This window comes from Rhinatrema bivittatum, chromosome 4 (assembly GCF_901001135.1).
Source record: "Rhinatrema bivittatum chromosome 4, aRhiBiv1.1, whole genome shotgun sequence".
NCBI classification, from domain to species: Eukaryota; Metazoa; Chordata; class Amphibia; order Gymnophiona; family Rhinatrematidae; genus Rhinatrema; species Rhinatrema bivittatum.
In genome coordinates, this window is record NC_042618.1 from 393740910 (window position 1) to 393765558 (window position 24649).

At 43.9% G+C, this 24649-nt stretch overlaps 1 protein-coding gene across 3 annotated transcripts in view; it reads right to left on the minus strand.

Annotated features, from left to right (window-relative positions):
* THOC7 (THO complex 7) overlaps positions 1–6918 on the minus strand; it is a 71635-nt gene extending 64717 nt beyond the window's left edge. The window contains exons 1-3 of one of the 3 annotated variants that reach the window (XM_029601016.1): positions 6766–6868; positions 6411–6642; positions 6234–6288 (exon numbers count right to left, since the gene is read on the minus strand). In XM_029601016.1, coding sequence (XP_029456876.1) covers positions 6234–6252 — 19 coding nt within the window. In that variant the 5' untranslated portion in view covers positions 6253–6288; positions 6411–6642; positions 6766–6868. The other 2 variants (XM_029601017.1, XM_029601014.1) reach the window with 2 other exon arrangements.
* Between the last annotated feature and the right edge of the window lie 17731 nt (positions 6919–24649).

The following is a 24649-nucleotide window of genomic DNA, read 5'->3' on the forward strand; positions in this document are numbered from 1 at the left end:
TTTTAAAAAGCTACTGGTTTATCTACACCTGTGTTGTCTTTTATGCTTTAATTCAGCAATTACTTTTCTAAGTCTTTGTGAAAATTAAAAATCTTATTCATCCATCCAACATCAATCACTATGAAGACTGACAATATATTCCATGGGTCAGATTAAAATTTTAATCTACAATCATCCCTCTTTACCTCAGAATAATTAGGAACACTCTCACAATTGTTGCATAGCGTTCCCTATCTACCTTTATGCTATTAGTGCTTTTATTAGGCCTCTCTGTACAAGCAGCAGCTGCTCAGATCTTGTCCCTTCAGTCAGTGCAGGAATTCCCTCAGTCTTCTAAACTGAAATCTCTATGTATGGTTTCAAGGGATTATAAATCTGAATGATGTCTAATTAAAATAGTTGCTTGCCTCTTGGTTTTATGTAAATGAGAACACATTCAAAAATTAAGCAACCTGGTAGTGAGTAATAGAGTTAAAGAAATGTTTAATCCACTTTTCCTTTAGTTTATCCTCTCAAGGAAAAATATTTTAAAAGTACTTTGGCTTTAAAATAGTAACACTACCCTGACTTTTCACTTCAAGAATTTTGAACAAGACTGTTAAGGAGTCTTGTACCAATGACTTCCTTAGTTACAGTTGCCCTAATGTTTCAACCAATGGAACTTATGTTTTTAAATAAAATTAAAATCTACAGTTCAAAAAAAGTTATTTCCCAAAATAAACACCTTAAATTAATTTTCACCCTTCACAACAGTACTTATTTAAAATTCTTTGAAAACTTTTCAGAACTCCCTCTAGTTCAATGTCTAAATTTAAAAATATTTCAGAACAGTTTTAAAAGCAGGCAGAAGTTTCTTTAAACTCCTTAGATGTTTTATTAATACAGAAAACAAAAGTCTTTTTTTTTATCTCCAGAGCTATTTGTATTTATAGTTCTTCAAATATATTTTCAAAGTCATTTTTACATGGACTATACTTTAAAGAAGTCTTCTCATAACCAAAACTATCAAAATCTTGAATTTTTAAAAAAGTTTTATAGGTCCTCTGACACCCCCCCCCCCACACACACACACACACACAACGGGTATAAAAATGAATGTGTAGCCCTTTAAAAATTGTGGGAGCCTCCTGAATTATTTCACAAAAAAAACTGCTAATTTTTTAAACTTTAAAATGTCCCAAAAACTTAACTTAAAATGACATCTTCAGGCATTGTGTTGGGCATTCACTGATATCATTGATGACATCACTTAAGGTCTTCTCCCTGCAATGCACCAGGATAATGCTTCTATCACCAAGTACTTTTTATTTTAAATCCTGCCTCAGCAGGACTCAGGGCTTCACAGGAGACCCTGAGCAGCAGCAGCGCTAGCATCCACTGCCCGCTCCGGTCTCTCCCTCACACATGGCACCAGGTTTTTTTTTCTTGTTTGTGCCGGCAAGAGTCCTCACTCTCCTGCAGCACCTCCAACATAGGCTGGGAGCCTCTGAGCAGCTGCAGACTCAAAACAGCCGCCTGCTCCAAACCCCGATGCCTTTCTTGCAGACACGGTCCACCTGGTCTCATGGCTCACATTTAAAATGTGACATCCATGCCACTAATGATCAGGGCAGACGCTGCTCCCCAAAAAAACAAAAAAAAAAAAATCAATGTGGCGATAATGCCATTGTGATGGGCATGCTGCTCTCACGATGCCCTCCCTTCTCAGTCCTTGCCACTTTCTTTTAAAAATATGGCAATTCAACCGCTAAAGCACTTTAAAAAAAAAAGTGTGGTCACACTACAACAGAGTTCCTGAGCACTGGCTCAACATGGGCTACCCTAACCCAGGAAACAGGGTTTCCCCCCCCACCCCTCTTTTCTCATCTATCTACGTCCCTTTCTCAGATGATCTGCTAGCACCACCACTGGAGACTTCCATCAGCAGGAGCAGAATTGAGTAGTCCAGAGACTGAGGGTTCCAACGAGACAGCAGGGAGCGCTGAAGAGGATGCATGTGCACCCTTGCCCACGGTACCATGTCCAGAGTTGCTGCCATCAAGCCAAGTACCTGTAGATAGGCCCACACTGTTGGGCGTATAGAGTTCACCAAGAGACCCACCCTGTGTCTTCAACCTCTGAATACGAGCTTCTGGCAGGAAAACCCTGTCCTACTTCATGTCGAGCCAAACACCAAGATCCTCTGGTAACTAAGAAGGCTGAAAACTGCTCTTGGCCAAGTTCACCACCCAACTGAGCTCCTGCAACAGGGAATATCATCTTGTGGGTCACAAGGTGGCTCTCTTCCAGAGACTTGGTCCAAATACGAGTGCACCAGGATCCCATCCTCTCTCAACTCTGCCACCCCCACCATAATCTTGGAAAAGTTCTGAGCGTGTTGGCCAGACCAAAAGACAGCGCCCAAAACTAATAATGGCACCCCAACACCACAAAATGCAGAAAATGTTGGTGCTCCAAGCAGATGGGTATGTGGGAATGTGTCTGACAGATTCAGGGAGGTCAGAAATTCGACTACCACCATCACCACAAACTGCAATGTTTGCATGTGAAAATGAGTTACTTGCAAGTGACGGTTGACCCCCTTTGAGATCCAAGATGGGACAAAAGGAGCTCTGCTTTTTGGACACAATGAAAAATAAATATCGGCCCGTATTTTGAGACGTGAGCACTAGGACCACAGCCTTGACAAAGTACACTCCATTGCCTGCTTCTTCTGCAGGGAGACACCATGAACATACCAAGGAACACTGCGAAATTCCAGCACCCATCCCTCTCAAATCACCTCTAGGACTCGCTGATCCAATGTGATTTTGTCCCACCTCTGATAAAAAGAGAGGTGTGCCCCCCCCCCTGTTTCCAGGGGTGGGTTGCCAGACCTTCATTGTGAGGCTCAGATGGTTCCATTACTCAAACCCACACCCCGCCTGAGTTGTCTGAGACCCACTGAAAGTTCGAGTCCTCTTAAAGGTCACTTCTTTGTAGGGTTGAAAGTGCTTGGAACCCCTGGCATGACCCCTCATGCCAAAGGAGTGGGCATCTGCATCTTATCCTATGGCAACCAAGGAACCGGGATTCACACCACTTACTGGCCAATTTCTCCAACTTGCTCCCAAACAAGAGCGAGCTTTTAAAGGGCAATTTTGTAAGATTAGCCTTGGAGGTTGTATTGACCAACCAATTTCTTAGCCATAACTGACGCCTGGGCCATTATTACCGAAGCCAACCCTCTGGCTGAGGTGCAGACCAAATCTCAGCCAGCATCTGCTAAAAAGGCTGTGGCTAACTCCATAACTACCCTGAAATTCACTCCAGAGTCATCGACCTCCTGAGAGAGAAGTAAACAAGTGCAAGCCACAGGGAACAAGAAGCTATCTGCAAGGTCATTGCCTCTGCTTCAAATGCTTAAGGATGGCCTCAGTCCTCCTATCATGCACATCATTCAAGGCCACTCCTCCCTCCACAGGGATAGTAGTCTGCTTAGAGAAGATACAGGCAAGCACATCCATTTTCAGAAAATGCAGATGCTTTCTCATCACTGGATTCAGGTGGTACAGACCTTCCAAGGTCAGACCTCCCTTTGAAATTTGCCTTGAGGGTTTCCCCACTCAAGATCAATCCATTCTTGAATGGCCTCTATAACAGGGAGAAAATAAAAGGCTTTACGCAAAGAAACCAAAATAGGATTTTTCTTTGGCTCAGACATGGAATCCACCTCAGGTACTCCCAGCATCTTCAATGTCTAGGGAAGGACCCACAAAACAAGACGGTAAACGGTCCAGGAAAGCCACGGAAATGGAAAAACACACACACAGTATACAAAATAAAATTTAAAAAGTTTCCATCCATGAAGATTCTACTCTGCATTTAGACTCCATTGGAATGTTCATCCTGTTGGAATCTATGCCAACCTTAACATAAAATGGGCACCCCCCCCCCCCACAGGTTAATCCACCCTATCCTTAACATATAAATGTATACCCAGTTATAGCACTGTGCCATTGGTTATTCTCCTTATACCAGGTCTCTGAGATGCCAATTAAGTCTATCTCTTCATTCAGCACTATACACTAACTCTCCCATCTTAGTTTTTAGACTTCTAGCACACAGACATTTTTAAATATTTTACACATAAGCAAATGGGCTAAGCATGCTTTTACTGGAACCTCTCTAATAGGATGCCCCATCTCCCCCTATTTTAGTATTCTCTAAAGATACAGTCTTCCAAACCATGCGCTGCTGAGTTACTGTCTACTTTCCCCTATATTCTAGTATAAAAACTGTTTTGGTTTTTTTAAGTTAGTGCCAGCAGCCTGGTTCTACTCCTGTTAAAGTGGAACCCCTTTTTTCAGAAAAATCTCCCCTTACCCAAAACACCCAGTTCCTAATAAATCTAAAGTTCTCTTCCCTGCACTGTGGTCTCATCCATGCATGGAGACCCCAGAGCGCTACCTGACTGGGGTCCTGTGCATGCAACAGAGAGCATTTCAGAGAATTCTACGGATTTCAATTTTCCATCTAAAAGCCTAAGTTTGGTTTTCAGAACCTCACTCCCACACCTTCGTATGTCATTAGTGCTTACATGTACCACAAAGGCTAGTTCTTCCTCAGCACTTTCTAAAATCCTAACTGGATGATACATGAGGACTGCCACCTTTGCACAAGGCAGGCAAATTACCAAGCAAATCTTACGTTCATGTGAAAAAGATAGTGAGCACTATCTGCTTCACATACAGTTCAAACTTCTCCTACAATCTTCAAATGCCATTACCCCTCCCCTCATAACCTACAATTGGACAAGCTACTCTGATCTGTCTCTCTCACAAAACTTATCTCCATGCTTCACTAAATGCTTGGAACAGCCTTCCAGAATTGGTACATCTTTAAATCCCATCTAAAAAGCCTACTTGAAGGGGGGTTTTTTTGTTATTTACTTTAAATCCTGGCTCTGATAGTAGCCTTACTGATTTTAAGCATGCTCTGTGTAATAGATTAATTCTTTGCAATATCTTAACTTAGCTATGTGTCTTGTGCAGATTGTAAGCATCCTAGAGCAGAACTCCCTCTTATATGTAACTCTACTACACTGTATATATCTAGCAGTGCTACAGAAGTGATGTTGTAGCATGTTAATATATATACCTGGTATAATATACTTACTCCATCAACTGGTCTCTGATATAAAACAGTGGGCCAAGGGACAGGGAGGTAAGTAATCAGCTGAGAGCACAAAGTACTTGACAATAGTTAAAGGTAGTACAAAAAAAAACTTAGATTGTAAGCCATCTGGGGATAGAGAAATACCTATAGTACCTGAATGTAAACAGGTGTGAAATCTCGATTGAGATCGAATGTCACTATATAAAAATAATAAAGGTAGTAACATTTCTGAAGTTATTTGCCAGAGTGTTCAGAGATATACAAGACAGCAGCTCAAAAACATTTAAATTTGTCATATGATTTTACATACTATGGAGCTAATTTTAAAGAGGATTTACATGTAACATTAACATGTACAGCAGCAATTTTCAAAATGGCCTTTTATATACAAAATCTTTTGAAAACTCATTGAAATTTCAGAGGGGGGTTATATACAAAAGTAGCAATTTTCAAAAACTCATTTAGGGGCATAAACCCAATTTTAATGTCCAGAAATTCTTTAGAAAAGTACCTCCTTAGGGTCAGTTGTACTAAAGGGTCTCATTTTGTGACTGTAATGAAAAAAATTAGAACATCTGGCTCACTGTGCACAAGAAGATGGGGGTAAACATTGCAAGTTTCTCCAGCACCCAAGTAAAGCTACTTAATCCAGAGGGGTCAAAAACCGATGAAACAAACAGCAAAATCCAATATTTATACATTATAATTTAATATTAGCTGCTTAAATTAAACAGTCAGAATCCTTATAAGAATCAGATTTCTAGATGGCTGGCTGGACTAGAGACACTTTTCCCTCACACTGGAGAAAAAGCTCCAAAATATTAATGAAATGTGCGATAAAGATGAGCCCAAAGAAGGGTGTCTAGAAAATAGAAGAGAAGCCGGATGGACGTGGACAAAGACTGTGCAGACTACAGCACAAACCTTCCCGTCCCTCCACATGATAAAATCAAGCCCCAGGTTGCGTGGCCTTACTGAGCCCCTTCCCCAAGCTTTCGAGTAGAGAGTATGAGGTGCAGAGCCAGAGTCCAGCCAGGAGCAGGAGGAAGAGTCTAGTGCGGGCCCGGCTGCCTTACCATCAGTGACGGCCCCCATTGCCGCTATTGTCTGTGCTTGTTAATGTTGCCAGATCTGAAATACAGAATCATCATATAGAAACTTCAAAATTATTGTATTTTACAAAATATTACTGCAAGCGAAAATGAAAGACGTGCATTACAAGCATACAGCAAGATGGAAAAATGGTTACATACATACAAAAATCCGATGCTTCGTTAGCAATAGTCGTGAAAGAAGCAACAGAGTCAAAAAACCAGCGAGTTAGCAAGCGCGTCGGCAGCACGTTATTCCACTTCTCTCCTCCAGGCAGGGAAATGGGGGAGGGGCAACTTCCTCCCTCGTACTTTAAGTGAGACGATACTACGGTAAGTTCAAATTCGAGCAAGCTACGCTTTTTCTCCCCTAACCTCCAAGCACACGAGCACCCTGCAACGAAAGAAGGTCTCAGCTGATTGGTGGCACTACAGGAAGGAACTAGAAGAGGAAAGGAATACTGGGCGGGCAAACGAGGTCAGCTACGCTTCACCCCTCCCCCCTCCACTCACGTACCCCAAAGAACCCACAGGAGAGAATACTCAGCTGATTGGTTGTAAAAATGAGCGAGCAACGCTCGCTGTGCTTTTCCCTGTCCCCTGTACTCAGGCCGCTGGACTGTAGAAGCAGGTGGGAGGACTCACTCAGGCTCAGCTGATTGGCTGCGGGCAATCAGGAAGTGGAACTGGAAGGCTGCCAAGCAATCAGACTGGTTTCTTTAAAATTAACCATTATGCTCTCCGTGCATTCCTGATTGAACGTACATTTTAGAATGGGTCCAATTATCATATAAATACGGTAATTATCTTATGTCTGTCGCTCTTCTATGTCAGCAGAGCAGCGAGTTAGGTGCCCACATTATTGCCCGGCGCAGAAAAGTAGTCTATATCTATCTATCCATTTATAAAGAGAGAGAGAGAGAGTTGTGCTCATAAGTTTACATATTCCTGGTAGAATTTGGAAGATGTATATCATCTTAAGAAAACATTGTATGTTTAATGTGTTTCAGATTAAACTGTTATGCATCACATTATAGAACACTCAAACAAACCATAGCAATAAAGCAAATAATAAAATGGTCCTATTCAAAAGTTTGCATACCTTTGACTGTTTGGGCTGATAATATACACTCAAGTTGACACACACACACACAGGTTGAGATGGCAATAAAGGGTAGGTTTCCATACCTGTATCTTGTATGATTGAAATTAGTGACTGAGTGAGTTTCTTAGCGCTTGAGAAACCCTTGTACATTTCATCCAGGGCTGCACTGACTTTGGTGGTTACTGAAGCATGGGGAAAGCAAAAGAACTGTGAAAGGATATGCGAGCAAAAGTAGTTCAACTTTATAAATCAGGAAAAGGATATAAAAAGATATAAAGATTTGAAAATGCCATTCAGTACTGTTCAAACTCTGATCAAGAAGTGGAAATTTATGGGTTCTGTTAATACCAAGCCATGGTCAAGTAGACCAAGAAAGATTTCGGACACAACTGCCAGGAAAATTTGTCAGGATGCAAAGAAAAACCCGCAAGTAACTTCTACTGAAACAAAATGGTGTGGGTGTTTCAGCATGCACAATAAGGAGATACTTGAACAAAAATGGGCTGCATGGTAGAGTTGCCAGAAAAAAGCCATTGCTGAACCTAGAGAAACCTCAAAATTTCTGGAACAAAATAATTTGGAGTGATGAGACTAAAATTAAACTTTATGGTTACAATCATAAATGCTATGTTTGGAGAGGAATAAATAAGGTCTATGAAGAGAAGAACACCACCCCTACTGTGAAGCATGGAGGTGGATCTCTGTTGTTTTAGGGGTGTGTGAACTACAGCAGCACAGGGAATTTAGTCAAAATTGATGGCAGGTTGAATGCAGCATCTTAGAAAATTTTAGAGAATTTGCATTTATCAGCTAGGAAGCTGCATATGGGGCAAACTTGGACTTTCCAACATAACAATGATCCAACACATAAGGCTCAGTCAAACCTTCAGTGGCTGCAGCAGAAGAAAGTGAAGGTTCTGGAATAGCCATCAGTCTCCTGACCCTCAGCATCATTGAGCCACTTTGGACAGAACTCAAACATGTAGTTCATGCTAGACAACCAAAGAATTTACAGGATCTGGAGGCTTTTTGGCAAGAGGAATGGGCAGCTGTACCACATGAGAAAATAAAGGGCTTCACAACTATAAAAAAAAAAGATTTTACAGTTTCATGTCATATATAATGCCTAAATGTATGTTTTAAGTATAATACATTATTTCTAGATCATATTAATGTCCAACGGGAGTTCCAGGCAGGAGTCGAGCAATCGATTCTGAGATCATCCCAAACACTGCTTTTGTTCAGGACCATTTTCATCATACATAATGATCAATTCTTGCACGCCCTAATCAGTCCTCACCTTCTGCCATATTTTTTCTCATTCATAACCTCCATGCACTGCCCCAGCAAGAAGTGAGAGGATTCAGAGGTATGGGTATAACAGCACATTCTTCCCATACAGCCACTACAGGAAGAATAAATTAAGCTTCCAGTCTCCATAACAAGTTTGTTATTTTCTCCCAATATGAGGCCAATATGCTATAGTACTTCAAGAATCTCTAAGACAAGTCTGCATGCTAAAATCACCATTAATGCAGGATAAGATTCCTGTAAGTGCATGCTAAATGTGATATGTGCTATTGGCCCATTTAGCGTGCCAAGTTTAAATTTTTTTGCAAAACGATTTAAATACATAAACGTTTTTGTATGTTTTTCTCTGTTGATGAATGATTGTGATGCAAAATTATGCAAAGCAGCTCATTAGCTAAAATGCATAGTTAAACTATGTATTAAAAACATTCAATAATGCTAATTTGCAAAAAAAAAATTACATCTCAGAGAAACATTTTGCAAAAAAGTCCATAGAAAAACTATTGTGTTCCGCGGGCCGTGGATGGCCACGACTGTGGCCCCCTACCTTGCCCGCAGCAGTGACCCGCCGCGGCAGCTTCGGGGGAAACCCCTGACCCTGTACCCGTCGCTCCAGTGCGGGCCCCCGAGATGGCCACCGAGTGGGGAGCCATCCCTGCTCCTCCCTCGCGGCGTCCGGCAGTCTTTTCCTCTGCGGAGGAAATCCAAGATGGCCACCACCATCTTTAGGCGCGAGGCCACGCCTCCTCCCTAGATTTAAAGGGGCCAGGCCCCTTAACTACTCTCAGCTGTTTCCAATGAGCCAAAGTAGTGGAAGTATAAAGGGAGGCTTCCTCTGCCCATTCCTCAACTTGGCAACGTCCTCTAGCGCTGTCTAAGTCTGCTTGCTTGGGTGAGTCTTCTAGTATTTTGGATCCTTGTTCCTGGTTCCTGTCTCGTCTTGGTGTTCCTGGTTCCTGACTTCGGATTGGCAAGCGGTGATTCCTGGTGTGTGACTTCAGACTGGCAAGCGGTGATTCCTGGCATGTGACATCGGACTGGCAAGCGGCAATCCCTTGGTGTGTGACCTCGGACTGGTAAGCGACGACCCTCTGGCACTTGACCTTGGACTTCTTCTGGACCATCCTCTCCAAGGGCCCACCTAAGTCCCAGTGGCCCGGGTCCCTATGGGCTCCTCCCGGGGGGACCACGGGCTTCCAGGGGAGAAGCTCCAGTTAGCCCTTGCACCGAACACGCGACTCCTTGACCTCTCAAAGGTCCACCTAAGTTCCAGCGGTCGAGGTCCCTACGGGCTCCTCCTGGGGGGACTGCGGGCTTCCAGTGGCGAAGACTCAGTTCCTCTCCTTGACGTCTCGACTCTTCATCTGCCTTCACGGTCATCTGTCTTCAGTGCCAAGGGTCAGCTGGTCACATCTTCTGTTCAGCCTCGCCACCCGATGGGAGAACCTGCGGATCTTCCTCCTAAGGTATACCATCCTCCCATCGGCCCAAGTTTCACAAGCCTGAACATAACAAAAACTATACATGCGATTATGATACTGAGCTTATTTGCAAGGAGCAATGTGTGGACAGAAATTAAGAAATGAAAAAATATTAAACAAATATTTCAGGGGATTGGATTCTGAGGACAGCCAACACTGGGCCTTTTACAGTCTGGGGTATGCTGACACTGGGGATAAAACTTCTACGGCCAAATCCAAAAGCAAAGAATATTCAAGCAGCATTATCTGAATTATCAGGAAGGCTGTTTACCACATAACAATGTTGCTGTCATTTTGTTATGGGTTTGACAGTTCCTTGGTTTTCCTTGTAACTATAATTATCCTTAATATTTTATTTATTGTATTTATTTATAGTTTTTTATACTGACATTCATGATACAATCATATCATATCGGTTTACATGGAACAGGGGTATAATAACAATAATGAAGATGCAAAGATGCAAAAGTTACAATGAACAGGGATAATGGAACTAGGGAGGAGAAGAAACCAGAAGTGGAAAGGTAACTCGGTAACTATAACACAGTAAATGCACTGTCTGAGATAGCGTGCACTGAACAGATGGACTTAGTATGTGATCTGTGGCATAGTTGATGCAGGCCTAGGTTGGGTGAAAGGCTTGTTGAAACAGCCAGGTTTTAAGTTTTTTCCTGAAAGTCAACAGACAAGTTTCCTGTCTGAGATCAGGAGGGATGGCAATTCAGATGGCTGGTCCCGCTGTCGAGAAGGCCCATTCTCTGGTGGTTGTCAGATGGGTGGATTTGGTGGAAGGGGCGTGCAGAGATCTTTTGTAAGCTTCCCTGATTGGTCTGGAAGAAGTGTGGCGTCTGAGTGGGAGTTGCAGGTCGATGGGGACCTGGTGGTGAATGGTTTTATGAATGATGGTAAAGGATTTGTGAAGGATTCTGAAGCTTACTGGAAGCCAATGTAGGTCTCTGAGGATGGGCGTGATATGCTCTCTTCTGTTGGTGTTTGTCAGGATTCTAGCGGCTGCATTTTGGAGCATCTGAAGGGGTTTGGTATTGGAGGCAGGTAGACCAAGCAGAATGGAGTTGCAATAGTCTACTTTGGAGAATAGAATGGCCTGGAGAACTGATCTGAAGTCTTGGAAGTGTAAGAGAGGTTTAAGCCTTTTTAGCACCTGAGGTTTATAGAAGCAGTCCGTGGTAGTGTGATTGATGAAATTCTTTAAGTTCAGATGGTTGTCAATTATTACTCCCAGGTCTCTTGCTTGAGTGATAAGGGTGTCACTGCTTTCCGGTAATATGAGGAGGAGTTCCGTCTTGGCAGAGTTAAGTATCAAATTGAGGCTGGTGAGGAGGAGGTTGATGGACTGGAGGCAGTTGTCCCAAAACTTAAGTGTTTTAGTAAGGGATTCAGTTATAGGGATCAGAATTTGCACGTCGTCAGTATATAGATAGTGTTTCAGCTTTAGGTTTGTTAACAGTTGGCAGAGGGGAAGGAGGTAGATGTTGGACAGTGTGGGAGATAGCGAAGAGCCCTGAGGTACTCCTAGTGAGGAACTGATGCGAGGAGACTCTTTGTTATTGACTTTAAATCCTCTACTACTGAGAAAGGAATCGAACCATCTAAGGGCTGTTCCCGTTATTCCTATGTCGGATAGTCGATTTAGGAGGATGGCGTGGTTCACCGTGTCGAAAGCTGCCGAGATGCGAGGAGCACTAGCAAGAAGGAGTGCCCTTTGTCTAGGCCCATGATGAGGTGGTCTGTGAGGGAGATGAGGAGTGTTTCAGTGCTTAGCGATTTGCGGAATCCGTATTGGGAGGGGCGGAGTATATAAGGCATGGGAGTAACCTGCATGGAGCAGCAGTTACTACCCATGGTGAACATTTGGAGATAATCTGCACGGAGCAGCAGCTGCTGCCATGGGAAGATACCTGGGCAGATGAGATGGACCATTTGGTCTTTTTCTGCCAACAATACTATGTTACTATCAGGCTGATACAGTAAAGGGCGCTCCGGTGGAACGCACTGTTAGCCTGCATTTGGACACGTGTTTTCGACTCGCTATTTTTACCCCTTATACAGTAAGGGGTAATAGTGCGTCAAAAACGCGCGGCCAACCCTCCCAAAACTAATAGCGCCCACACCATGCAAATGCATGTTGATGGGCCTATTAGTTATTCCCGCGCGATTCAGAAAGTAAAATGTGCAACCAAGCCGCACATTTTACTCTCAGAAATTAACTCCTGCCAAAGGCAGGTGATAATTTCGGCCGGCACCGGGGAAGTGTACAGAAAAGCAGAAAAATGTTCATGAACATGTTTATGTTTGTTAACAAGTTTATTGTAAAGTTTATTGTTTATTGTAAATGTTTATTGTTTATTGTAAAGCACAGTTGCACATGTTCTATTTGGCACAGCTGCAATGTTTCTATTAATTGTGAACTGATGTGAGGTTACTAAACAAATGTCGGTATATAAAAACTGCAAATAAATAAATAAAATAAATAAAAAACTGCTTTTCTGTACACCCTCTGACTTAATATCATAGCGATATTAAGTCAGAGGCCCCAAAAATTAAAAAAAAATTTAAAATTTAAAAAAACAAATTTTTAAATCTGCCCGCGGCCTGCGGGTTGGAAGATGGGTGCTCAATTTAGCCGGCGTCCGTTTTCCGAACCCGTAGCTGTCAGCGGGTTCAAGAACTGACGCCGGTAAAATTGAGCATAGGCTGTCAAACCTGCTGACAGACGCCGCTTCTGTCAAAAAGGAGGCGCTAGGGACGCGCTAGTGTCCCTAGTGCCTCCTTTTACCGCGGGCCCTAATTTACATACCCAGCCTTCCTGAATCACACGCCCGGAAGAGTGGCCCGCGTCGGGAGAGCGGGCACTCGCCGGCTCTCCCGCGCGTTTTTCTGTATCAGCCTGTATGTTATTTCAGTTCGGTGTTCACTAAAGAGTATCCTAGAGAAGGACCATTGTTGGTTGACAAGACCGTAGATAGGAATGGAGTAGCCGAAACTCCGTTTACAGAAGAGAACATATGGGAAGAGCTAGGCAAATTGAAAGTGAACAAGGCCATGGGGCCGGATAAGATACATCCCAGGATACTGAGGGAGCTCAGAGATGTGCTGGCGGGTCCGCTGAAGGACCTATTCAATAGATCCCTGGAAACAGAAGTGGTGCAATGGGATTGGAGAAGAGATGTGGTGGTCTCGCTTCACAAGAGTGGTAGCAGTGAGGCGACTGGAAACTCCAGGCTGGTTAGCTTTACCTCGTGGTGGGAAAATTAATGGTGACAGCTGAAGAAAAAGATAGTGAACTATTTATAAACCGGTGAGTTGCTGGACCCAAAGCAGAATGGATTGACCAGGGAAGGTCTTATCAGACAAATCTTATTGATTTTTTTGATTGTGTGACTAGAGAATTGGATTGAGGAAGAGCACGAGATGTGATCTACTTGGATTTCAACAAAGCTTTTGATACAATCCCACACAGGAGGTTTGGGAATAAAATGAGAAGCTTGGGAGTGACCGCCAAGGTGGTGGAATGGATTATAAACTGGTTAATTCATAGGAAACAATGTGTAATGGTAAATGGAACCTACTTTGAAGAGAGATGGGTGATAAGAGGAGTGCCAAAGGGATTGGACTTGGGACCGGTTCCATTCCTTCTTTGTGAGCACAAGGGAAGGGATAGAAGGTAAAGTTTATCTATAGAGATGTGAATCGGAACCGAAATTGGTTCGGATTCCGGTTCCGATTCACATGTGGTTTTTTTATCATCGGGCTCGATCGCGGTTTTGTTTATTGGCTGCGCCCGAGCCGATAAACAAAAAACCTACCCCGACCCTTTAAAACTAATATCTTAGCTTCCTCCACCCTCCCGACCCCCCAAAAAACTTTTTACAGGTACCTGGTGGTCCAGTGGGGGTCCCTGGAGCGATCTCCCGCTCCTGGGCCGTCGGCTGCCACTAATCAAAATGGCGCCGATGGCCCTTTGCCCTTACCATGTGACAGGGTATTCGTGCCATTGGCCGGACCCTGTCACATGGTAGGAGCACTGGATGGCCCGTGCCATCTTGTGCTCCTACCATGTGACAGGGGCTGACCAATGGCACCGGTAGCCCCTGTGACATAGTAAGGGCAAAGGCTATCGGCGCCATTTTGAATACTGGCAGCCGACGGTCCGAGTGCAGGAGGTCGCTCCCGGACCCCGCTGGACTTTTGGCAAGTCTTGTGGGGGTCAGAAGGGGCCCCCAAGACTTGCCAAAAGCCCCTGGTGGTCCAGCGGGAGTCCGGGAGCGATCTCCTGCACCCGGGCTATCGGCTGCCAGTAATCAAAATGGCACCGATAGCCTTTGCCCTTACTATGTCACAGGGGCTACCGGTGCCATTGGTCAGCCCCTGTCACATGGTAGGAGCACAAGATGGCGCCCGCCATCCAGTCTCCTACCATGTGACAGGGTCCGGCCAATGGCACGGATACCCTGTCACATGGTAAGGGCAAAGGGCCATTGGCGCCATTTTGATTAGTGGCAGCCGAAGGCCCGGGAGCGGGAGATCGCTCCAGGGACCCCCACTGGACCACAAGTTACCTGTAAAATGTTTTTGGGGGGGTTGGGAGGGTGGGGGAAGCTAAAGGATTAGTTTTAAAGGGTCGGGGTGGGTTTTAGGGGTTATTTTTGTGTGCCGTGTTTCCCACCCTTCCCCAAAACGATAAGAGAACCCCCACGATCAATATCGTGGGGTTTTCCTATCGTTTTGGGGGAGCCCCCGATTTCTGACGATTTTGAAAATATCGTCCGATATTTTCAATCGTCCGAAGCCCGATTCACATCCCTATTTATCTATTTGTAGATGATACTAAGATCTGAAACAGAGTGGACACACCTAAAGGAGTAGAGAGAATGAAAAGTGATTTAAGAAACCTTGAGGAGTGGTCCAAGATTTGGCAGCTGGGATTCAATGCCAAGAAGTGCAGAGTCATGCATCTGGGATGCAGTAATCCAAAACAGCTATATAATAGGGGATGAAAGACTAATGTGCATGGATCAAAAGAGGGATCTTGGGTTAATAGTGTCTGGTGATCTGAAGATGGCGAAGCAATGTGGCAAGGCAATTAAAGCCAGAAGAACGCTGGGCTGCATAGAGAGAGGAATAACCAATAAGAAAACGGAGGTGATAATGCCCTTGTACAGGACCTTGGAGAGGCTTCACCTGGAGTACTGTGTTCAGTTCTGGAGCCCATATCTCAAAAAGGATAGAGACAGGAGGGGGGAAAGTTGTCAGAATAGTCTGGCTGTGCAGCGCTTGTTGTCCAGCTTGCTTTCTTTTTTGCCCGTTTTTCCTTAATTGAGAAGCCTCCCAAGTGTAAGGGGAAGGTTAGGGTCTTCCCTCCAGAGCCTCTCCCCTCCTCTCAGCAACCTAACATCACTCGCTTCATGAGCTCACCGCCAGTTTTGGGAACCGAGGACTGATGTACAATGCAGTGAGGGACAGCCGTGTTCTCCTGCAGAAGAGGCATCCCTTAGCCCAGATCTTCGTCCGCCCTCGGCACATCGTGACCTCCCCCACCCCCCCCCCCCCCCCCCCCCCGGAGAGCATTCCCATGGCTCACAACGATGACACATTGTTTGCGCCTGCAGTGGAGGGGCGCCATCTCGAACTTTGCCAGCTGTATTGGCTACTTCCTGTCCCAAGAGCAGTGGCGATTCCCGCGAACGAGCCACCAAAGCTACTTTGGAGGTGGGATCTCCAGCATCGGGGTTGGCAATGAGACTTTACTTGCCCTGTTCATCTCAGGAAGCTGGAGCTGCTGAAGGTGATGAGTCCTTTGCTTTTCCATCTCATCCGGAAGCAGTAACCTTAGAGGCTCTGTGGAACTTAGTGGCTGGCTTCGGGAACTCTTTGAAGTTGCTTAATTCTAAGTTGGATTCCCTCTCTTCAAATTATCACCATAAAGTATCAGAACTGCAGGAGTAATTTAGTTCTACTTCAGGGTTTCTGAAGTTGAAGGCAAGATCCAATCTATTGGATAAGTCCATTAATGGCTATTAATCAAGTTTACTTAGGGAATAGCCACTGCTATTAATTGCATCTGTAGCATGGGATCTTCTCAGTGTTTGGGAAATTGCCAGGTTCTTGTGGCCTGGTTTGGTCTCTGTTGGAAACAGGATGCTGGGCTTGATGGACCCCTGGCCTGACCCAGCATGGCAATTTCTTATGTTCTTAACACTGCCACTGTGAAAGATCATATGGTGCTTTCCAAACATATTGAATTTCTAGAAAATAACGTGAGATATCTTAACTTGCGTTTTTTGAATTTCCCCAAAGTTGCTGGAGAAATCCCTTTTTTAACTTTAAAGTGGTTCTTTCAAGAAGTTCTTGGATTTTCACCTGAAAATATGCCTTCAGTTAATTTTTGTTATTTTCTTTCAAAAAGCACAACTTCTGGGAAGGCTGCTAATGCTGGAATTCAGGACAATTTGTCCAGTTTTCTGGAAAATTCCTCTTTGGAGGTTTTGGACAGAAGTACTTTGCTAGTTTCCTTTATTTCTATATTAGACTTAAATAATGTGATTTGGTTCAAGTTAAGCAAATTAAGAGGAGAGTGTTTCTATCTTTTCGGCAAGCAATTATTTCCCTTGGATTTTCTTTTATACTTCATTACCCCTGCAAATGTATTATTAAAAGGGGTGATGAATGTTTTATTTTCTTTCAGCCTGAATGTTATAATTTTGATTGTGAATCCACAGTAGACCATGGTCTTACCTTCAGGGAATGATAGACCAAGGTAGTAGTGCAGCGGGAGGTGTCCCTCCAGTTCCCGAACAGCCGAAAAGCAGACAGCAAACAGATAAGTCCAGGTCCAATCCAATATCAGGGCAGGTAGCAAACCAGAGAAGTCCAGGTCCAATCCAGTATCAGGGCAGACAGCGAACAGAGAAGTCCAGGTCCAATCCAGTATCAGGGCAGGCAGCGAACAGAGAAGTCCAGATCCAATCCAGTATCAGGGCAGGCAGCGAACAGAGAAATCCAGGTCCAATCCAGTATCAGGGCAGGCAGCGAACAGAGAAATCCAGGTCCAATCCAGTATCAGGGCAGGCAGCAAACAGAGAAGTCCAGGTCCAATCCAGTATCAGGGCAGGCAGCAAACAGAGAAGTCCAGGAAAACACTCCAAGGTCGGAACAAAGGTAAATCGCAAAATCCCACAGGAACACCAGCACAAGCAAGCTTGTAGCTGAGGTGAGATTGTGCTGGGCTCAGTTCTTTAAATAATTGAAGTTCCCGCGCAAACGCGGGAACTTCCGGTTTGAAGTTAGACGCGGCGTAGTGGGCAGAGCTTGCTTCGGATCGCATCGGATCGCGTTGCTGCTGGAAGACGTCGGCGAACGGGCATGGAAGCCGAGGCTCTCCGTGCCGCTGTGCGAGGTAACACTGAACAATTATAATCTTTCATAGAGGCCTGTAGACCATATATATATATATATATATATATATATATATATATATATATATATAAACATAGAAATGACGGCAGAAGAAGACCAAACGGCCCATCCAGTCTGCCCAGCAAGCTTTTACACTTATTTTTTTCATACTTAGCTGTTACTCTTGGCCCTTATAAGTAACTTTTTGGTTCTATTTCCCTTCCACCCCCGCCATCGATATAGATAGCAGTGCTGGTGCTGCATCTAAGTGAAATATCTAGCTAATTGTTTAGGGGTAGTAACTGCCGTAATAAGCAAGCTACTCCCAAACTTGTTTACCCAGCCTGTGCAATTCAGTCCTTGTTGGTTGTTGTCTGAATATAAATCCTCTTTTCTTCATTCCCCCTGCCGTTGAAGCAGTGAGCTGCGCTGGTTATGTATTCCAAGTGAAGTATCAGGCTTAATTGATTCTGGGTAGTAACTGCTGTAACAAGCAAGCTACTCCCTTGCTATTTTGTGGATGCAAATCCTTTTTTCCACATTTCCTCTTGCCGTTGAAGCATAGAACAATGTTAGTGTCGCATTAACCGTGTGTATGTTTATTGAATAAGGATATTAATCTCCAGGTAGTAGCCATCATTCCCGCAAGCCACCCCCATGCCTCTTCTCTTCATTCACATCCTCTAGACTTTATGGATCCGCAGTGTTTATCCCATGCCCCTTTGAAGTCCTTCACAGTTTTGGTCTTCACCACTTCCTCCGGAAGGGCGATCCAGGTAGCCAGCATCCTCTCCGTGAAGAAATACTTCCTGACATTGGTTCTGAGTCTTCCTCCCTGGAGCTTCAAATCGTGACCCCTGGTTCTGGTTATTTTTTTCCGACGGAAAAGGTTTGTCGTTGTCTTTGGATCATTAAAACCTTTCAAGTATCTAAAAGTCTGTATCATATCACCTCTGCTCCTCCTTTCCTCCAGGGTGTACATATTTCGATTCTTCCATCTCTCCTCATAAGTCATTCGATGAAGACCATCCACCTTTTTGGTCGCCCTTCTCTGGTCCGCCTCCATCTTGTTTCTTAGCTCCACAGCTCTTCCCCTGCATCCTAAGTAAATTAGTGCCATTAGTATATTTCTGCTGGTTAATATTATGTTATAGCCATTTCTTTAGTGTCCTCCCCTTGTTTTTCTCCTCCCCCTCTAGTTTCTTTCTATTTTTCAGTTTTGAAATGGATATTTGCATTGTAAGTGCTTTATCTTAATTTATGTTTTTCTTTTTTCAGATTTATATTTGTAAATTATCCAAATATTTCTGGCACAAGCTACTCACTTTGTTTGTAATTTAAAATATTATAAATAATTTAAAAAAAAGGATAGAGACAGGATAGAGGCAGTCCAAAGAAGGTTGACCAAATGGTGTGAGGTTTGTATTGGAAGACCCATGAGAAGAGGCTGAAGGATCTGAATTATGTATACCCTGGAAGACAGGAGGTGGAGGGGAGATATGATACAGACCTTCAGATACCTGAAAGGTTTTAATGATGCACAAACTTCAAACATTTTCTGTTGGAAAGAAAACAATAAAACTAGGGCTCACAAAATGAAACTCCAGGGAGGATGACTCAGAACCAATGTCAGGAAATATTTCTTCACAGAGATGGTGGTGGATGCCTGGAATACCCTACTGGAGAAGATGGTGAAGACTAAAACAATCAAAAAATTCAACAGGGGATGGGATAAACACAGGGGACCAGATTTTAAATCTTATGCGCGGGGGGGGGGGGGGGTACATTTGTGCACGCTACCCGTCGCGCATAAATGTACACCTGATTTTATAACATGCGCGTGCTGCCGTGCGCATATTATAAAATCCGGGATCGGCGCACGCAAGGGGTTAACACTTGTGCACCTTGCGCACGCCAAGCCCGAGGGGAGCCCCGATGGCTTTCCCCATTCCAAGGCCGCTCCGATTTTGGAGCGGCCTTGGAGGGAACTTTTCTTTTGGTCCCCCCCACCTTCTCCTCCCTTCCCCCTATCTAACCCACCCCCCAGCCCTACTTAAATCCCCCCCCACCTTATTTTATTTTTTACGCCTGCCTCTTGCAGACGTATCTTGCGTGCGCAAGCTGGCTGTGCCGGAGGACTCGAGACCGCTCTGCAACATTGTTCCCCATTTTGATGGGAGGGAGAGAAAGGGAATTGAATTTAGACAACAACCAAGAGGGCCCTGACTTCCATGGTCTGGGTTATTGATACACAGACATAAGGGAAAAAGCACAGGACTGCATCTAAGGTCATGACCATAAGCAAAGCAAGTCAAGCAGCACTGTCTGAATTTTCAAGGAAGCTCATCATCCAGTAAACAATGTTGTTAGCTGCAATTTTTTATGTTATCATAAGGATTGTGGAAAACTGTACGGAGTGGCAGTTACCGGTACTACCCTTAATAGAAACATGGGAGTAACCTGCACATAGCGGAAGTTACTACCTTAAGCTTGCTGGGCAGACTGGATGGACCATTTGGTCCTTTTCTGCCATCATTTCTAATTTTCTCTATAGAGCCTGATAGCAAAATAGCATATATAAAAACACAATAACATGCAAAGTTTGGCATACTTTAGAGAATTGGCCTCTAGATCTCCAAAGGTAGCCTGAAGAGCGAGATCAAAAGAGGTTGCTGCAAGAGCATCAGAACATATAAACATAGAATCTGATGGCAGATAACAACCAATAGGCCTGTCTACTCTGCAAATTTTATTCCTGTTGCAATAATACAGTTCTCAGTTGATCTCTGGATTTTTAATTTCTTTAAAAGGAGGGATCTTCTGTGCCTATCCCATGGTTTATTGAATTCATTACTTTTTTGTCTCCACCAAGGAGCTGTTCTATGCATCCACTGCCCTTTTCATGAAGAAATATTTTCTGATGTTGCTTCTCAGTCTATGCCCTTCAATATCAAAGGAGGGGTAGGCCTATTATTATCTCATATAAGCTCAACCCTTGGATCCCCATTCCTTCTTTCTCACTTTTTCTCAGATTTATTACCTCCCTTATGTTTGATCTCCTGACACTCTTTTGTTCTGCATGTTGGACCTTAAGAGGAAACACGAGGAACATTCCCTAGTTAATCAGGAAAAATGGGTAGAAAAGATGACTTCTCAAAAGAATTTGCACACTCATATCTGCTGCTCATCAGCAATATAGAAACATGATGGCAGAAAAAGACCATACAGCCTATTGAGTTTGCCCATCCACACCAACTGCTCAGCTCTACAATCCATATCACTTGCTCAGAGATCCCCTATGCTTGTCCCATGCTTTCTTGAATTCTGTTCTTATCTTCACCACCTCCACTGGCTGTTCCATGCATCCACCACCCTTTCTATAAAGAACTGTTTCCTTAGAGTAGTCTTGAATCTTTTACCGTGCACTCTTATCCAACGACTCCTTGATGCAAAGCGTATTTTCTGTTGAAAGAGGGTCATCTCCTGTACATTGATACCATGTATGTATTTAAATGATTCTATCAAATCGCCCCATCCTACCTTTTCTCTAAGGCAGGAGTAGCCAACTCTGGTCCTTGAGAGCCACAAACAGGCCTGGTTTTCAGGATATCCATAATGAATATGCAAGGTAGAAGATTCAAGAGTACTCTAAGGAAACAATTCTTTACAGAAAGGGTGGTGGATGCATGGAACAGCCAGTGGAGGTGGTGAAGATAAGAACAGAATTCAAGAAAGTATGGGACAAGCACAGGGGATCTCTGAGCAAGTGATATGGAGTGGTTTACAGGCCTCCAAACCAAAAGGAAGAGCTGGACAGAGATCTGGTTGAAGACATCCAAAAGATAGGAAAGAAGGGAGAAGTGGTGATCATTGGAGACTTTAATATGCCAGATGTAGACAGGAGAATCCCATCTGCAGAATCTAATAATAGTAGAGAAATAGTGAATGCCCTGCAAGTAGCTTTGTTCAAACAAATGGTAATGGAACCACGAGAGAAGGAGCTATACTCGACTTAGTACTCACTAATGGAGATAATGTCTCTGATGTCCAGGTGGGCACCCACCTCAGCAGCAGTGATCATCAAACAGTATGGTTTAATATTATAAAAAGGATACGGAAAAGAAGCACAAAGACCCGAGTTTTGCAGTTCAAAAACATGGACTTTGATGAAATGGGAAAGTACCTGGAGGAAGAACTAAAAGGCTGGGAGAACGAGAGAGATGTAGATCAACAGTGGACCAATCTAAAAGGAGCAGTTACCAAGGCAACTAATCTATATGCTAGAAAAGTAAAGAAAAGCAAAAGAAAAATGAAACCTATCTGGTTCTCAAAGAAGGTGGCTGACAAAATAAAGGCTAAAAGAACAGCATTCAAGAAATATAAAAGATCCCAAAGGGAGGAGCACAAAGAAGAATATCTGGTAGAACTGAGGGAGACGAAGAAATTAATTAAGATGGCAAAAAGTCAAGCGGAAGAGAGGATTGCCAAGAAGGTAAAGAGAGGTGACAAAACATTTTTCAGATACATCAGTGAAAAGAGAAAAGTTTAAAGTGGTATAGTGAAATTGAAAGGTGGAAAGGATCAATGTGTGGAGAGAGACAAAGCAATGGCAGAAATATTAAATGAATACTTCAGTTCTGTGTTCACTAAAGAGGACCCTGGAGAAGGACCATTGCTAGTTAACAAGAAACTGGAGGGGAGTGGAGTAGATGTAACTCCATTTACAGTAGAAAATGTATGGGAAGAGCTGGAGAAACTGAAAGTGGACAAAGCCATGGGGCCTGATGAAGTTCATCCCAGGTTACTGAGAGAGCTCAGAGATGTGTTGGCGGGTCCGCTGTGTGACTTGTTCAATAGATCCCTAGAAACGGGAGTGGTGTCGAGTGATTGGAGAAGAGAGGTGGTAGTCCCACTTCACAAAAATGGGAATAGAGAAGAGGCTGGTAACTACCGACCAGTTAGCCTCACTTCGGTGGTGGGAAAAGTAATGGAGTCACTGTTGAAAGAGAGAATAGTGACTATCTACAGTCAGGAGAATTGCTGGACCAGAGGCAGCATGGATTCACCAGGGGAAGATCCTGTCAGACAAATCTGATTGACTTTTTTGACTGGGTAACCAAGGAATTGGATCAAGGAAGAGCACTCAATGTCATCTACTTGGATTTCAGCAAAGCTTTTGATAAGGTCCCGCATAGGAGACTGGTGAATAAAATGAGAAGCTTAGGAGTGAGTGCCGAGGTGGTGGCCTGGATTGCAAACTGGTTGACGGACAGAAGACAATGTGTGATGGTAAATGGAACTCTCTCTGAAGAAAGAGCGGTTTTAAGCAGTGTACCGCAAGGATCGGTGTTGGGACCGGTCCTGTTCAATATCTTTGTGAGCGACATTGCGGACGGGATAGAAGGTAAGGTTTGTCTTTTTGCGGATGACACTAAGATCTGCAACAGAGTGGACACGCCGGAAGGAGTGGAGAGAATGAGACGTGATTTAAGGAAGCTGGAAGAGTGGTCGAAGATATGGCAGCTGAGATTCAATGCCAAGAAGTACAGAGTCATGCATATGGGGAGTGGAAATCCGAATGAACTGTATTCGATGGGGGGGAGAAAGGCTGAAGTGCACGGAGCAGGAGAGAGACCTTGGGGTGATAGTGTCTAATGATCTGAAGTTGGCGAAACAATGTGACAAGGCGATAGCTAAAGCCAGAAGAATGCTGGGCTGCATAGAGAGAGGAATATCGAGTAAGAAAAGGGAAGTAATTATCCCCTCGTACAGGTCCTTGGTGAGGCCTCACCTGGAGTAATGTGTTCAGTTCTGGAGACCGTATCGCCGAAGAGACAGAGACAAGATGGAGGCGGTCCAGAGAAGGGTGACCAAAAAGGTGGAGGGTCTTCATCAAATGACTTATGAGGAGAGATTGAAGAATCTAAATATGTACACCCTGGAGGAAAGGAGGAGCAGAGGTGATATGATACAGACTTTCAGATACTTGAAAGGTTTTAATGATCCAAAGACAACGACAAACCTTTTCCGTCGGAAAAAAATCAACAGAACCAAAGGTCATGATTTGAAGCTCCAGGGAGGAAGACTCAGAACCAATGTCAGGAAGCATTTCTTCACGGAGAGGGTGGTGGATGCCTGGAATGTCCTTCTGGAGGAAGTGGTGAAGACCAGAACTGTGAAGGACTTCAAAGGGGCATGGGATAAACACTGTGGATCCATAAAGTCTAGAGGACGTGAATGAAGAGTGGGTGGCTCGCGGGAATGATGGCTACTACCTGGAGATAATACCCTTATTCAATAAACATACACATGTTTAATGCGACTCCAACATTTCTCTAAGCTTCAACGGCAAGAGGAAATGTGGAAAAAAGGATTTGCATTCACAAAAAAGCAGGGAGTAGCTTGCTTGTTACGGCGGTTACTACCCCAAACCAAATAAGCCTGATACTTCACTTTCAATGCATATCCAGCGTAGCTCTCTGCTTCAATGGCAGGGGAGAAAGACCGATACTTCACGCATATCCAGCATAGCTCTCTGCTTCAACGGCAGGGGAGAAAGACCGATACTTCACGCATATCCAGCATAGCTCTCTGCTTCAACGGCAGGAGAGAAAGACCGATACTTCACGCATATCCAGCATAGCTCTCTGCTTCAACGGCAGGGGGAATGAAGAAAAGTGGATCTATATACAGACAACAACCAACAAGGACTGAATAGTTATGTACGTTATAATGTATTGTTCACCCCTTGTTTTATGTAAACCGACATGATACGAACTTCCGTGAATGCCGGTATAGAAAAACACAAATAAATAAAATAAATAAATAGTCTGGGTAAACAAATAAGCATGGGTGTAGCTTGCTTATTGCGGCGGTTACTACCCCTAACTAATTAAACTAGATATTTCACTTAGATGCAGTTCCATCACTGCTCTCTAATGGTGGAGGTGGAAGGGAAATAGAACCAAAAGGTTACTAAGAGCCAAGAGAAACAGATAAGTATGAGAAAAAAAAAAGTGCGAAGCTTGCTGGGCAGACTGGATGGGCCGTTTGGTCTTCTTCTGCCGTCATTTCTATGTTTCTATGAG